The sequence below is a fragment of the Anolis carolinensis genome, chromosome 1 (assembly GCF_035594765.1).
Source record: "Anolis carolinensis isolate JA03-04 chromosome 1, rAnoCar3.1.pri, whole genome shotgun sequence".
In the NCBI taxonomy this organism is placed as follows: Eukaryota; Metazoa; Chordata; class Lepidosauria; order Squamata; family Dactyloidae; genus Anolis; species Anolis carolinensis.
Genome location: NC_085841.1, coordinates 178602222 through 178619782, shown reverse-complemented (window position 1 = coordinate 178619782; position 17561 = coordinate 178602222). Strand labels below are relative to the sequence as shown.

Here is a 17561-nt window from a genome sequence, read left to right as displayed (position 1 = left end):
AGGCCGTCCGTTACTGCCGAAAAATAGTTGTATGCTGATAAGATCATTTAGGATAATCCAGCTTCGGCTGTTTTCTTACATTCCATTTTTGACCAGCATTTGGCAGTTCAAAGTCTTCTCAAGCTGGTCTCCCCGGAGAGCAGTGCTACATAAGTTAAAGTAGCCCTGGAAGAATGTCCCTACTAAGCAGCTTCCTGCCAAGTGCTGAATGTGCACACACATGGGTCCATGTCAGGCAATCTATCGGCCAGCCAAAAATCTACCTTCAGTTACACAGTAGTAGGTTGAAGTACATGGGATAAAGAAATAATCCCAACACTGCAAGGAGGAAGATATCAGCGAAAGCAAAAACTAATAATGTGCAGTGAACGCCAATCCCTCTGTTCCCTCCAAGTAAGGGGTGAAGAATAAAGAAATATATGAGCTCAAGAAGCCATTAACCCCCCCCCCTCTCCCTTTGTTCTCATGTACATGTCCTATAGGATCAGAGAACTATAGTACCTCTGCTTTTATTTTACTTGGACTACATTTCAACCCATATCATGATGAGATAATTAACAAGATGAAAGTTTCTGACATTGATTCCTCATACTAACAAGTTCTCAAAGACAGTATGAAGTTATAGTGTGTACTTACAGTGACTAGCCAGAAGGAAACACACTTACTAGAACAGTCCACTCCTAGAGACAGACAGATCCAATTGGTACCCTGAGTTCCTGGGGATTACCAGTTGAAACAGCTGGTATTCCTGGCAAAATCCTCTTTGCTCTCTAGGATGCATGTGATCTTGGTTGGCACAACTACATCCCTGTGCTTTCCTAATACAAACTATCTATTTGGACCATTGATCTAATGAAGGATTTAGGATTGTGAAACATGTGAAAGTACAGCTCGATGACAATTTGAATAGAAGGGATTGAAAATTCAAATTTCCAGAAAGTGGCATAGCAAAATCATTACTCCGCCTCAAAGCACAAGTATTCTTTTTACAATAAATAATTTTTATTCAAGAAATACACAAAATACAACACACAAACAAGTATATATAAAACTGCCAAAACTATACAACTACATACTAACCACTACAACTAAACAACTACAAACTACAAATCTATAAAGCTCTAAACGGTTCGGGACCTGCCTATCTTCGTGACCGTGTCGTCCCCTATGAACCTACGCTATATCTGAGATCTTCTGGGAAGGCCCTCCTCTTGCTTCTGCCTTCCTCACAGTTATGTTTGGTGGGGATGAGAGAGAGGGCCTTCTTGGTTGTGGCCCCTCGGCTCCCTAGGGAGATTAGGTTGGCGCCCTCCCTACTATCCTTTAAGAAACATTTGAAAACCTGGACGTTTGGGCTGGCCTTTGGAGAGACAGCTATTGGATGACCAGCCTCATTATAGTTCTATTCTGTATGTTATTAGGTTCCTTTCATTGGGGTATTTTAATCTAATGATTTTATCTTATATTGCTGCTATAGTCCCCCCCACCTTTGAAGTTGACTGAATTGCATTGCTGGTTGTTTGATATTATTACTGTTGTATAAACCTTTGTTTTAACTTCTGTTTTAAACTGTGTATATTGTTAATGTATTTGCGCTGTTACTTTTGTAACATTGTGAGCCGCCCAAAGTCCCCACGGGGAGATGGTGGCGGGGTATAAATAAAGATTATTATTATTATTATTATTATTATTATTATTATTATTATTATTATTATTCACACTCTATATCCAATGATTGCCATCCCTTATTTGTCTACTCTCTTTAAAAGATAATGTGATCACACTCTGAAGATGCCAGCCACAGATGCAGGAAAATGTCAGGAGAAAATTCTGCTATAACCCAGACATACAGTCCAGAAATCACACAACACTCCAGTGATTACACTTCTGCTTTTGACCACACTCTACTAATTCTTAAATCTCACAACTGATAAATGCCCTATAGTATTCTCTGTTGTGCTCTCTTTTGTCTTTCATGCTGTTTGCTTCCTATATGAAACTGCTTAGAGGAAAAAGTTGGATCTTCAAATAAAGTATACTGTGTTCTCAGTCCCACAGGTGCCACAGCATCCCTTTACATTCTGATCTAGACAAACATTGCTATGTCTTTGGATAAAACTGCTAAGTGAGTCATTCAAAGTCTCAAGATAAATTGGTTCCTGTGTTTCTGCAGACATTCTGAACTAACATGCAGACTCAGTTATGAAAGCAAGAAAAAAATAAACTGAAGTTCAGTGCAGATAGCTTTTTATAAAGGATTCAGCAAATTCATGGGGGATAGGGGACATCAACGGCTATTGGTCATGATAAAAACACCACCATTTGCTTTAGAGGCAACATATTTCATAAGACCACCTGAGCAAGGCGAACAGGAAGATATTATGTCCTGCTTATGGGTTTTCCACAAGTACCTGGTGAGCTGGCATGGGAAGGAATATACAGGACTAAATAGGCCTTTGGTTCAATCCAGTAAGGATATTATGGCAACAGGGAAGTTGATAAAGTGCCCTGCAGAAATATTCTCTCATGCACCAACATCTCTCTCCATCATTTTCACTTAAAAAAAATTACAACCAGGAACTGAAATGAATGCAATCGTTATTGTTGTCATAAAACCAAGAACCCATTCCCAAACTTGAGCTTAGCAAAGTGTCCAAGTCCAAACCACAGAATCCAGCCAAGAGGCACCAACTGCAGAGAATAACACCAGAGAAGCTGACAGTCCGTTCCAAGATCCAAAGCCAATTCCAACAGAGTAAAAGGTTAATCCAAAAATCCAAATGCCAGAGTCCAAGAGATAGTCCAAAGTTCATGAAGCCAGAGATTGTCAACAGTCCAAGGTCACCTCTCCAGACACTGAAGTTGCTGCCAGTTATAAGGTGCCACTCTTGAGCATCCTTTATGCTAGCTTCTGAGGTGTTGCCTATTAGCTCATTTCTATGCTAACCTGGAGAGCCAGTGAAGCTGAGCCTTCCCCGTTTGCAGGACCAGAAGATCTTGAATACCTAGCTCTTCCCCTGCCTGCTCAGACGAACTTGCTAGTACTTTGCAAGATGAGAAGTGGCAGCTTCCTCCATAGGTTCTTGTTCTAAGCTCAGCTGAAGTAGCTGCTGGGCTCCAACTCAAACACTGGCCCTTTAAACAGCACTTCCTCACCTCGCTATCAGAGCTACCTATGATACCTGCTACCATCGGATATATTCAATATCATGAAGGTGCAAAATACATTTTTTTTCTGTAGCACCAAAGTTAAGTAAACAAAACAAACTGTTACTAGAGAAGTATACTCAGAGGTAAAAAGGACCCTGGGCAGTAATTACAGCTGCAAGTCTTCTTGGTAGGTTTCTATCAGCTTTATATATGTGGACCTTGTAATTCCTGCTCATTCTTCTCGGCAAAACTGCTCTACCTTGTCATGCTGAATCAGGATTTCCAATGAATGAACATTCAAATTTTTAAATTATAAAATAATTAAGACCTGAGTTCTGAATGGGCCATTCTAAGAGATTCAGATCTTTATCTTTAAATTACTTCAGTATTACTTTGACAGTATATCTAGGGTCAGTGTACTTCTGGAAGGTGAATCTCCACCTCAAACGCATGTCCTTTGCAGATTGAAATAAATTTTCCTGCAGAATGGCCTTGTTTTGATTTTGCCCTCAATCCTAGCCAGTATCTCAGTCCTTTCTGATGAAAAGCACACCAACAATGAACACTCTTGGCTTTTTAAGATACAGTGTTTTGTAACAAAGTCAGATAATTAATGGGCTTCTTCTGAGTAGAAAACCTTAGCCCACACATTTACTGGATTCCTCCATCTGGCAGTTTGCAAACTCTGAAACAGCTTTCTGGAATGTCCAGATGACACTTTCCCCATAAGAGATTTCTCCCATGGTAGCTCAAGATCCATTCATTTATTGCAGAGATACTGTTGGCCTCTTCGCTGCTATACTAATGTTCTCCTCAGCCAGTTACTGAGTTTTGGTTGATGGATACCTCTAGGATAGTTAAGTTTGGGTCATGTGTGATCTATTTATTTGAGAATTGATATAACCGTGCTTTTATGAATCTTAATAGTCTGCCAATTTTCTTTTAAATAACCCAACTCTGATTGGTTCTCCTGCACAATTTTGTCTTGAACTTATTTTGATACCACTTTGCTTGTTGTGATGTTTGGTTATATATTCCCTAAAAAGTCCTGGGGCCTTTCAGAAAAGGGTGTTTTCAATCTTAGACACACTCCTTTCAACTACTTATAAGGCTTCTGGAGGCAGTGTATTATACCAGTGCTTATTTAGTTGTATCACAGCAAAGGAAGTAAATATTTATGCTAACTAGTGCCAGTTTGTTTATGTGACTAACAACTGTCAAGTTGTAACACAATAAAATGTGGAAATATAAAAGAGCTGTAAACGCTACTGTAAAAAACTGTACGCACATACAGATTTGGTCACATTTTTCAAATCTATGATCATTCACTCCTGCTATTTGTGCCCCTTTTCACAACATCCCTTATAAATATCCTTTTCACAAAGGTACATCTTACTTATATTATCGGAGCCTAAGAGGTTGCTTAAGTGTGAGCTCTGATTTTGACTCAAACTACACTAGGGGATTCTGAAGAAAATACACTACAACAGTACCAAATAATTTGGGATTCTTATTCTACAATCTCATTCTACAACTGTGTATTTATGGCAATTATAAAGCACATTCAATTTTTGTGTATTTTCTGTTACATTTAGAGACTGTTCTCTGTGGTGGGAAATAGAGATCAGAGTTGTGGTCAATAAGTAAATCTGTCCTCACAATTAAAATAATGCACATATTATATGTATGTACTATTTTCTAATTCACATTCTATAGTTATAACAACTGAATTCTCTTCTGAAGTCACAGCTAGAATTTTATTATGCAAAGCAAGCAAGAGCCCACTGCTCATAACAGCTTAATATGTATGGCAAATTTTCTAAATGAGGACACTTTCAGTAGGAAATATTTCTAAATCTGGTTAAAACTTTTATGAATCCTAATATCTTCTAGGTATAAAGAAAGTACCATAATCAGGCTCAGACCTGGATGTACTTCTATCTATTTTTTGAATACTGAATCAAGATATTCAAACCAAAGGATTTCAGATGTCTAAAGGTTTGACATGAACTTATAAACCAAGTCAAAATGACAATTCTTTGTCCTGTGAACCAGTTTCAGTTTATGTGATCAAAAGCACTGAAGACTTCAACACAATCTTTAAGGTGACTTCTCTTTAACGTTCTTTTGTAAGTGACCACTCTTCTCTCAAAAGTGGGTTCAGACAAAATAGAGAGCAGCTGCTATTTCAGTGGAGCTATTTTAAGCTTCTGTTACTACGACCATCTCGCACAGATTATATACTGTGCCTTGCAGCCTGCTGATCTACCTCAGAGACAAATGCTTCTCTCTCCCATTTTTTTTCTTTTTCTTTTAGACAGGTGGGAGCGACATATGCATTTGATTTATCTTTAGGAAACAGTTCCAAAAGACTGCATATAGATAATCAAATATATTTTTATTCATATTTTAATCTTGGAGAGAAATCTATACTGTATAAAAGGTTTCTCATTGAGTTGCAAAGAAATAAGGGGCAATTCATAATAAGACAGCTTGGATGGGTTGTCTTGTTTTTTTGTTTATCAATTTGACATTCGCTCAAGAACTTTTTCTATGTGCAAAATCATTTGTTCTGAAAAGGAGTTGTTTGAAAGCCAAAGAAAAATAATCAGATGAAATTACATAGTCTTGTTTTTTGAAGTTGTAATAATGTAAAGGGGAGGAACAATGCATAGTTACAACAAAAACATGAAAGATAATTTGTGAATTTAAATAAAACAGAATTATAGATATGACCATTCCCATGCTAATGCACAAATACACTGAGAACTGAATAGTCTTGGATCGGTTTCCAACTTCCTATCCTGCCACCTTGACACAATTGGAAAGATGAGTAAGACAAGAGTTCAAACAACTCTGCCTTTAATGGTGCAGTGCTTCAGACTACTCTCACAAATTATATCAGAAGCCATTATTCAAGAGGGGTTTTTTGGGGGGTTTTTTCGTGTCAGGAGCAGCTTGAGTTGCTTCTGGAGTGAGAGAACTGGCTGTCTGCAAGGACGTTGCCCAGGGAACGCCCGGATGTTTTGATGTTTTTACCATCCTTGTGGGAGGCTTCTCTCATGTCCCCGCATGGAGCTGGAGCTGATAGAGGGAGCTCATCCGCACTCTCCCCAGGTGGGATTCGAACCTGGCAGCTTTCAGGTCAGCAACCCAACCTTCAAGTCACTTAGTCCACTACGCCATCTGGGGGCTCCATTCAAGAGGTATAAAAGTGCACAGAGAGGAACGAGGAAAACAAAAGCCCTATTCCTTAAGTTTAAATCCTCTCCCATTCATGGAAGTAAAATTACAATACTACTGTATTTAAGGCCTCTTTCTCCCTAAAAGTAGCTATGTTGTTGCAAAACACTGAAAGTATTAAACATCTTAGAACAAACAAACCTCCACCTTACTTTACAAGATATAGAAATGGAACACACATTTCTTAAACACATGAAGTTTCACACAAACAAAAATACAATCAAGGTACTCTGTGTATTGTTTGGATGGTATTATACAGTCACAAAAACTTGCATAATCTCCTTAATCACATTTGTCTGTCTTTTTCCCTTATCCATACCTTCTAGGTTAACTAAAAAAGGGAAAAAAATGGTGCCAGAAACAAGTCGTCTCCAGTCATAACGACAATATGAACACCAAAGGAATAGTCCACACCTACCTAGATGAAAAGCCAAGGGATAAAAAAGTATTTTCCTATGAGTGGAAAGACAGCGGGGGGCCCCTGGTGGCACAGTGTGTTAAAGCGCTGAGCGGCTGAACTTGTGGACCAAAAGGTCCCAGGTTCAAATCCCGGGAGCGAAATGAGCACCCGCTGTTAGCTCCAGCTCCTGCCAACCTAGCAGTTCGAAAACATGGAAGTGTGAGTAGATCAATAGGTACTGCTCCAGCGGGAAGGTAACAGCGATCCATGCAGTCATGCCGGCCACATGACATTGGAGGTGTCTACGGACAATGCCGGCTCTTCAGCTTAGAAATGGAGATGAGCACCAACCCCCAGAGTCAGACATGACTGGACTTAACGTCAGGGGAAAACCTTTACCTTAGAAAGACAGGAAAAGGCTTTAACTCTTCCTTGATGAGAAGCTCTACAGTAGGCATCCTCAAACTTCTGCTGTTTGGGCCTCCAATTCCCAGAAGCTCTAGCCAGCTTGTTCAATGGTCAGGAATTCTGTGAGTGGAGGCTCAAACAGCTGGAGGGCCACAGATTGAGGATGCCTGCTCTAGAGCCTGAGACTGGCCAGAGAAAGTCATTTTTCAAAGTCCCGTCTAAGTTGCTTCTGTGACTCATATAGCCAAAGTCACAACATCAAACATTTCAAAGCCTAACCAGACTGGCATGAGAAAACATGGCCTAGACATAGACTGTATAGAAATTTATAGGTCCAAACTGTCACTTTGGATTGTGAACAAAACACATCACCAACCAATAAGCCGTTCTTGTAAGCTGCTCCGAGCCCTAGGGGAGTGGCGGCATATAAGTTTGAAAAATAAATAAATAAATAAATAAATAATGTATTTCTAACATGTGATCTGCACATCTAAGGAAAAGAGAAAGTTGCCTCATCTAGGTAAATGACCACCCAACCACTACCAAAACACATTCACCCAGATACAGGGTTGAATAGGCGGAATTTTTAAAGGTAAGCATAATCCTTTCCAGCACCGATAAACCTTATTCCTTTATCTGCTTTTGACTGAAAAGGAGTCTTTCTGTTAGATATGGATTAAGCTTCAATTTGTTCGATTTTATCAAGACCAAATAATGTCAGACTCATTCAGAAGAATAACAATTTGTCTAGATTTAGACTGAAAAGAAAACATGAGCTACCCAAACATATTGCCACAGAGTTCAAGACCACATATTCTCTGTGCATATTGAAGTTTGGTCACAACCATCACTTTTTATATTGATTTCAATGAGAGCTGTACAGCTAACATGGCTACAGCCGAACATAGTTTATGTTCACAAAATAAGTATTCATTTGTAAAATCGCTATCTTCGGAACAAAAAATAATGCTGAAAGCCAATACTTTGAGATTTCAATTAGCCTCATGTCATACCAAAATCTGTCACTTTCACATGTCTTGGAGATCATACAAATAAAATCATAGAAATGCTTCAGAATGCCCCCTAGACATGACCAGATGTCTATGGAATATGAAATACAAGGTTAATTGTGTACAAATAAAATGTTGAGACAGAGCCAGAGGACTGCAGCAAAGAATATATTTTCAGTGACACACAACGCTAGCAGAAAGGATTACTGCAATAAATACTCATAGTCTATGCTTCCAAGCACAGAATACTGAAACATGGATGATCAAATAAATGATAAACTTTCTTTATATCCCGCCCCCTCTCCTCAAAAGGACTCGGGGCAACTCACAACATAAAAAACTATATACACAGTAACAGTCACAAAATAAATCTAAAAGGCAAATCGTATTAAATTAATTGCTTCCTGAAGGTCGCTAAGGTGGGGGCTAATCTGTTCTCTTTGGGGAGGGCATTCCAGAGCCAAGGAGCAACAACCAAGAAGGCCCTCTCCCTCGTCCCCACCAACCAAGCTTGTGACAGTGGCGGGACTGAGAGGAGGATTTCCCCGGCGGATCTCAGGGGCAGTGCAGGCTCATAACGGGAGACACGGTCATGCAAATAGGCTGGACCTGAGCTGTGTAGGGTTATATAGGTGATAACCTGCACTTTGAATTGGGTCCAGAAACACATAGGCAGACAACAGAGCTCTTTTAACTCTTTTAGCTCTTATGTTCTCTGTAATTAGCTCCTGTCATTAGACCTAGTCTACAAACTTAGAGTAGAATGGGAAAAAGTTGGAGTACAGTGTTTTAACTGTAAAGAGAGCATCCACTTGTTGTGTTTTAAAAAAACTCTTCTTACAAGTAGAAAATCAGCACACAAGGAAGAAAGGTGCTACAGTCTTCTGCCTACTCTGCCCAATTTTCTTGTTGTAAATATTGTTCAGCTACTGAAAATATTCCAGAAAGCAGCCCACCACCTGCAATCTTGAGTAGCACTACCTATTCCATTAATACCATGTGGGAAGACCTGGGGCCCTTTCAAACTACATAACTATAGCACTATCATATCACATCAGCTACCACAACCATGAAATGTCCTGAAATGTCATGAAATTCTGAGATTTGAAGTTTATAGAGGGGCACTTAAAATTCTCAGCTAGAAGTCTCCTAATGTAGAAAACAGTGCCATCACTGTGTGGTATGGAAGGATCCCAGGCCCATTTGAGGGCTTTGAATCGAGCATCTGTCCCTACAGTTCATCAGTCAGCTAGCTAAAGAATGGTAAGAATAAAAAATAAACCACATCAGAACTGGAACGAACATGGGTCAGCCATGCCATACTCATTTATACTAGAGACTTCTACACTCCAAGCTGTATATGAGGTCAGAAAAAACGGCTTCTATTTTTCCAACTATCATTACACTAGTCTTTGGTTCATTTCCTGGAAAGAATGTGGTCTTTACATAAACATAGACAAGAGTGCTAGGATACCACCATTACTCAACTATACCAAATGTCCATGCAGAGCAAAATGTGCTTGAATTTTTGTGTGCAACAGCCAAGCCTGAAAAAAGTGAAAGGCGTTCCTTCTGTGAAAATGGAATAAAATGCAATGTAGAGGAACAACTGGCCAATAGGAGAAATGCATCTTGTACAAAATTTCTATTTTTAAAAATTCTGGGCGGAAAAGATAGCAGATCTGCCTATTTCCTTTTTCTAAATGCTTAATTATTGTTTCACTTCAGATTCAAAGTCATACTATGGCCAGCTGTTATCACTAAGTAGCTTGTTGACCAAAACCACATTCAAGCATAATGCACAACTAGCTATTGCAATATTTTACAAACTGCAGTCACATTAGAGGAAACTATTGGTGGGGAAAACCAATAATTAACTAAACTGACTTGGAGGCATTTGAAATTCCAAATGAAGTAGTGCTGAGAATGTAGTGAGCTAGATGCAACTCCATCCACCAACAACTGCCTTATACTGCATTAGTCCTGTGCTTCTAGGAAAGGCAATGACTTCCTAGGGTCTCAAACCTTTGCCATGGTACTGAAATCATTACAACTGAAGATGTCAGGGACAGAACCTGAGAACTTGCATATGAAAGGCATATACGTTGTCACTGAGACTGAGTCCCTTCCCAGGATGGAGCACTGCTACAGATTTATGAAAGGGGGTTATGTCCAACATTAACTAGCTCAGCCATCCGGCTCTTGCAGATCAAAAAGCCAAGTGTTAAAATTGCAATGATACCATAATACTGTACAAACACAAATCAACTTTTCAACTGCTGGATAATTTCAATAGCACCGGGTTTCTTTTTAACTAAAGCTGAATTAAACATGTCTCTAACTGCTGGCTATATTGACAGAGTTATGCAAAAAGCAATTTATGACCCTGTTCACCAAAATAAGAAAATTAGCCACTGCCATTTATTCCAGGAAATACATTCCAATTATGCTTGCTCTATTTGTTTTTACAAAGTAGCATAAGAATAACTGGGAGAGACCTAAAATCCCACATACAGACACAGTTGAGGTGCCAGAGGTTGTTTCGGTAAGACATCATGCAACATAACTAATTTGTACAGTTTCCTCTTATTTGTTCATAGCTGTTTCCTTTTTAAACATGCTCTCACATCCTGTAGATGCAACACATAACCAAACCAGAAGGGCATAAACTTAATCTTGGTTGCCATCAGACATTAAAACAATTACTTTTGTTTGAAATGTGCACAAAAAAGATATATTACAAAAATCCTAAGTTTCAGTCAACTTATTTATAAACTTGTCATATGCAGAAGAACTCCTATAAGGAAACGTCACAACTTGACATTCAATGCAAAAACATGTAGATTTTTAATACCGGTTGGACCAATAGGTGCATATTCTTTCAAGGCCACAGCAATTCTCTAAACACTGATGATATTCTAATTGCTAGTGAGGTGTATGCCATTAAGAATGGAAATTACTCACATAAAACAGTCTGAAAGCAACAAAACTTTCTGATCTCTGTGACAAAGTACTTCTTACTGTGCTTCAAGCCCTATCATAATGTATCATATTCCTCATTCCAGGAGGCAAACCTTGTATTGCACATTTTATAAGGGTTGATTTCTGTATGTCATGGGGTTTACACCAAAGGGTTTACACTTTTCTCATAGGTGAGCAAGTGTGGTGGCACACCATGCCTCATTGCTTCTGCAATATGTAGTTCATGGCCAATTACTTAAGCTTTTACAAACAAATACAATGATAAGTCATTTCTCTTTTTCAAAAAAACAATTTACTTTATAAAAGATCATAAGTGTGATTGAACTTTTGGATCCAATGAATCAACTACATGAAAATTAATTCATTATATCCAACCAAAGTTGGTTTATTATGTTTCTATTCTTGCCCTTAAAAATGAAAAATGAGATACTAGACTTTTGTATACTGTAAAGAAAATGTTTAACTCAAAGGATTCAACAAAAAAAATTAGTGGCACAATGGGAATCTATTCACCGCCATATTCATACAGAAAAGGGTATTTTTCACCAAATCAGACAAGCTTTTTCCCAGTATTTTTTTTCAACAAATTTTCAGCATATGCTCCCACACATCATTGGGGACACTTCTTTATAACAGACTAGCTTATGTTCATCAAGAAAATTAATGTGGCTTATTAAGTCTTTTACCTTTAAAAAATCTGAAACAAAAATAAACAGTTGCACATGGGGCTAATTTATATCCTGACGCAGGAAAAATGGCAACAAAATGCTCATCTAAGCCCTCTATACACCACAGAAGACATTTGCAGTAAAAAAAATTCAAAGGAAAAAGAAACGGGGACACAGCAAGGCATGCAGCCCCTCAGATGCCCATGGAGAGATAATGTGCCTACCACCACTGGCATTTGCCAACCCGATTTATTTAATACAAAATCATTCAACCTTTCACCAGGGACCTTAAGACAGATTTCATTTTGAAGACATAAAAATCTTAACATACTACTTCAGGATTAGAATACAGATGCCTGAAAATATGATATGCCCACTTGAAGGCTTCTTTCAGATGAAGATAAAAATTACACTAATGCGTGATACAACAAGAAGGATGAGGGCCTCAAATACACATTTTACCTAAAAAAATAAAATCACAAAATAAATGTTTGATCTCAACTTGCAGGAAGTTTATGCAAACCCAACAGAAGTTTCTAATCTCTCCCCTCAAATGCAAAAAAAAAAAAAAAAAAAAAGCAGAGGAGAGCAAGTGGGAGCCCAAGGTTCAAGGCTGCTTGCACTCCTAATGCTACATAATGGTCTCCCTCCACATGGTCATAATACTATTGATGATTTATTGCAAGAACCATCTGTGAAGCCTTATAATTACTTGTAGTTAGTTCTTAGCCAACAAAAAAAGGAAACGAGGTAGGTTTATTCAAAGTTTTAGAAACAATCAACTTGCTATGCTTCATGTACTTTTAGCACAAAAGCCATGGCATTCACATTGGGCTGGATCTAGATGCAATAATTTAGAATTGTTTACAATGGGTTGGATCCAGAATTAGTCACACTTGGCTCACATCCACTGATATCAACGGGACAAGTTAGTCATGACTAAATTAAGTCTCACTGACTTCAGCAAATCTATTCCAAGCATACCTACAGTAGGTCTGGACCGAAGACTTTCAGACCTTCTAACAAGTATCCAATAACAAGGTCTGGACCAAAGACTTTCAGGACTTCTAACAAGTATCCAATAACAAGAACTAAATATTTCATGCTGTCTCCCTCTGTAAAACAAACATCCCAGGATGATAAGCACTGCACAGATAATACAATAGGTAAGAGTGCTTTGCAACATATCATATAAGCTTTTAAATTTCAGCTGCTGAAGAGCACACCATATACAATATGAAAGTGAGAATATGCTCTGATCTTATATGTGACTTCACTGTAAACTTTTCTTATATAAAGCTACGAAAAATAATAAATTAAACTTGCATAGCTGTACAAAAGCATATTTATCTACACACTATTAGCAAACTTTATTCATGGGAATCTATCAATAACCCAGAAATCTTCCTTTTCCATTGACTGAAATAAAAACAATTCCAAAAATAGAGAACGAAAGATGCTAGAATAGTGCAAACAGAAAAAACATACATTTTTGTTTAAATCCCATGTTTTTCCCAATCCTAGAAAATTAATCCCAATCTGAAGGCAATGGTAAATGTTACTGAAGGAATGTTAAACATAGTCACTCTCTTGCCTATCGTGTTATAATATCTAGAGCTACAACAATATGAGAGAGACAGTCTATCAATTTGAGTATCAAGTACAATTAGTGAAACTGTCTGAAAATATGAAATAAACCTTTTTGGGCAATTCTGTTTAATTTCCACAGCAAACTTCCTTTTCTTTACACTTTAATGTACTAAATGGGGAAGTAAGAGAAGGAAAACATTGTAGCACACAAGACCTAAACTAAATGATCGGAAATTCTTGTTGTGTATTTATATTACTATATATAATAAAAAGAAAAACCATATAGATCTCACTTATTTCCTCATTTCTGACCTTCCTCCTGAGATTCTCAACTCAGCAGAAAACACACATTTGCTCTTCAAAAAGAGTTTGATCCACATGTGAAGCTTTTCATGACATAGATCTACACAGTTTCACCTGCTATTAAAAGTCTCAGAAGAGTCTGCATTTAAAGGAGGTGGGTCACTATTCTGAGAATGCAGCTTCATCTCTTTCCAGGTCACAGAGACAATGTGTGCCCATAAAAAAACCAGTTTATATGTAAATAAATTGAAGAACATTATGACATTTTACATTAAGGGCGCTGAATGTGTGGTTCTCCAGATGGTGATTGGTTGAAACTCTCCTCAGTTTTAGCCCACATGACCAATTAATGATTACAGGTGTTACATTCTAACCTTGCCTTGCCTGTTTCAAATATGAACTACTTTATTGTGGAATAAATTTTTATAACTTGTACATGTATGAAGCACCCTCACCAGGTATTTGCTTGATTTATCAGAGGCTACAGATGATAATGATGATAATAACAATAATAACAATTTTATTTTTATATCCCGCCTCCATCTTCCTGGAGGGACTTGGGGCGGCTTACATGGAGAACACGCCCAATCCAACAACAAATTAAAACCAACAATAGATTAAAACATACTCAATAAAATCAATAACATTACAAAAGACAATAACATAACATGAAACAGCATCATCAACCAACAATCTATCCCATAATGAGCACTGAAATACGGGGGAAAGGGCTAGTGCAATATTCATCTAAAATATTACTGGAGGACAAAATGACTAAGAGTAATAAATTAGAATTCCGGAGCGATGTCATTTAACACTAAACCTATAGGACAAAGGACAGGGATAAGGTACAGGGATAAGATGCAAATATAAGCCAGCAAGATGAAGAAATCCGAGTGTCCTTATCATGCCAAAGATGGCTGATAGGAAGGGAGAGAAAATGTAATCCAGATGTGCCCCAATGACACCAGAAAAAAAACTTCTATCTCTCTGAATGATGAGTGTAAGGTAGGATTTGGAAGGCATTTGTAATCATAGAAATAGTGTCATAGTTGAGAAGACATAGCATGACTGCCTATAGAACAGTTATAGGTCCACATCTCTAGGCCAGTGTTTCTCAAACTCTGCTCCTCCAGGTGTTTTGAACTTAAGCTCCCAGAAATCCCAGCCATCTTACCAGCTGCTAGGAATTGTGGGAGCTGAAATCCAAAACACCTGGAGGAGGAGAGAATCATAGAATCATAGAATAGTAGAGTTGGAAGAGACCTCATGGGCCATCCAGTCCAACCCCCTGCCAAGAAGCAGGAAATCGCATTCAAAGCACCCCCGACATATGGCCATCCAGCCTCTGCTTAAAAGCCTCCAAAGAAGGAGCCTCCACCACTGTCCGGGGGAGAGAGTTCCACTGTCAAACAGCCCTCACAGTGAGGAAGTTCTTCCTGATGTTCAGGTGGAATCTCCTTTCCTGTAGTTTGAAGCCATTGTTCCGTGTCCTAGTCTGCAGGGCAGCAGAAAACAAGCTTGCTCCCTCCTCCCGCTTGAGAAACACTGCTCTAGGCCATAGAGGCAGTGTAGTGTAGTAATTTGAGCACTAGCCTATTACTCTGGGAAACCAAAGTTCAAATCCCTACTCAATGGAAAACCCCTGGGTGACTTTGGGCAAGTTGTCTCTGAGGAAAGCAATGACAACCCCCTCTGAACAAATCTTGCTAAGAAAATCAATGTCGGAGTTGCCTTAGGGCAGGCCTGCAAAACCTTGGACTCCAGCTCCCAGAATTCTTGAGTAGTGGAAAAGCTGGCTAGGGTTTCTGGGAGTTGGAGGCCCAAACACCAGAAGGCTGCAGGTTGTGCGGGCCTGCCCTAGGCTCACCATATGCCTGGCAGGACTTTGAAGTTACACAATCAAAGAGAAGCTAATACCTGCATAAAGAACCAGAAAGAGGGAGGAAAATGCACCGAATGCCATGTAATATTGTATTTTGCCGCATAATAGTCACACTTTTATTCTGGTTCCATCTTCAAAAAAGGGGGTGTAACTATTATGCAGTGAAACATTCCATGGACTTTTCCAGCTCTTGCGCCTTCACCAGCCTGTGTAACTCTCCTTGGGGCTACAGGGGCTGTTCCAAAGGGCGGGTTTGTGGATGGGGGTGCCACTGTTATGCGAGCAAAAAAATACCAAACCAGAAACCTCCAAAAGAGAGGTGAGACTATTATGCAATGTCAACTATCCTTTTCATCAAGGGCTACATGGGCCCGATGGTTGGCTTTAAAGGGCCACTGAATTTATGGACAAAGACTCCGGGGATACAGAGGACCAAATATATTTTTTAACATTTGGATTCCCAGATATTGGGTTAAGGTAAAGGTTTTCCCCTAACATTGCGTCCAGTCGTGTCCGACTCTGGTGCTCATCTCCATTTCTAAGCTGAAGAGCCACCGTTGTCGATACACACCTACGAGGTCATGTTGCCGGCATGACTGTATGGAGTGCAGTTACCTTCCTGTCGGAGCGGTACCTATTGATCTACTCACATTTGCATGTTTCCGAACTGCTAGGTTGGCAGAAGCTGGGGCTAACAGCAGGGGCTCACCCTGCTCACCAAATTCGGACCGCCGTCCTTTCGGTCAGTAAATTTAGCAGCTCAGCGGTTTAACCCACGCTGCCACCAGACACCAGATATTATTGAACAATAATTCCCATCACTTTTGCGGACTGAGGATGCTGGGAATAATAATTTGTGGCTCTGAGGTTGGGGAAAGGTGAAAGGACGTTTTAAGGTCAGGCATCATCTCCACAAGCCTTGGATCTAAATTCAAACCTCAGTCTCCTGACTATAAACAGACCAAACTGCAGCCAATCCAGATGTTGCTATATCCATACTCCCATCCGCTCTAGTCATCCTGATTTCTAATGATGAGGAAACACAGGGGTTGTGTTGCAGTATCTAGAAGACCCCATAAAAGGGCATGGTGGCGCTTTGAGGCTGAGAGAGCACACCTTGGCCTGGTCCAGAGCCAAATCTCTCCGCCCACTCTCTTCCCCGGAAGCGGCGACACCTGACAGCCTCAACGGGGCGGTGGAGGAAGAGGGAGCGAGGAGGCAAGGAGGCGCGCGACCCTGCCCTCCTCGCTCGCGCCACAGCCACCCTCAGAGCACGCGCGCGAGAAAAAAATGACAGTCGCAGCGAGCGAAGAACGGGCGAGATTGGCGCGCGCGCGCGCGCACAGACACGAGCGAGCGGGCGCGCGCTCTCTCCCTCCGTCCCTCATACACAGAGCCCCCTCCCTGCGGCCCCGCCCACCACCGGCTCACCTCGCGAGCAATCTGGTTGAGGGCATCGTCCTCGGCAGCGGGCCTCTCGCGGTTGGGGAGCCTCTTCCGCCCGGTGGGCCCCGGCTGCTGCTGCTGCGACCCCATAGCCTCCATCTGCCCGCCGCCACCGCCCCGCTCCCTGTGCTTCTAGACTCCTCCGGCGTGAGGAGACGGGGACGCTCACTACGCATGCGCGCCCAAGCAGCCGGGCCCGGAGGGGGGCGAGGAGGCGGGGGCTGGGTGACGGAGTCCGCAAGGGGCGGGGCCAAGGCGAGGGAGGGAGGGAGCCATCTGTTGACGGACAGGAGGTGCTGCCTTCTCTCGCTCTCATTTATATCTCACTTCATTTAGCCACAAAACACATACAGTAGAGTCTCACTTATCCAACACTCGCTTATCCAACGTTCTGGATTATCCAACGCATTTTTGTAGTCAATGTTTTCAATATATCATGATAATTTGGTGCTAAATTCGTAAATACAGTAATTACA

General features: G+C 40.3%; 1 protein-coding gene across 22 annotated transcripts in view; it reads right to left on the bottom strand.

Annotated features, from left to right (window-relative positions):
• lrrfip1 (LRR binding FLII interacting protein 1) overlaps positions 1 to 17282 on the bottom strand; it is a 145768-nt gene extending 128486 nt beyond the window's left edge. For 9 of the 22 annotated variants that reach the window (XM_062960623.1, XM_062960662.1, XM_008113656.3 and 6 more), the window contains exon 1: positions 17071 to 17281. In XM_062960623.1, coding sequence (XP_062816693.1) covers positions 17071 to 17184 — 114 coding nt within the window. In that variant the 5' untranslated portion in view covers positions 17185 to 17281. Of the gene's footprint in view, positions 1 to 17070 lie in introns of all 22 variants that reach the window. The other 13 variants (XM_062960747.1, XM_062960740.1, XM_062960750.1 and 10 more) reach the window with 5 other exon arrangements.
• Positions 17283 to 17561: the final 279 nt, after the last annotated feature.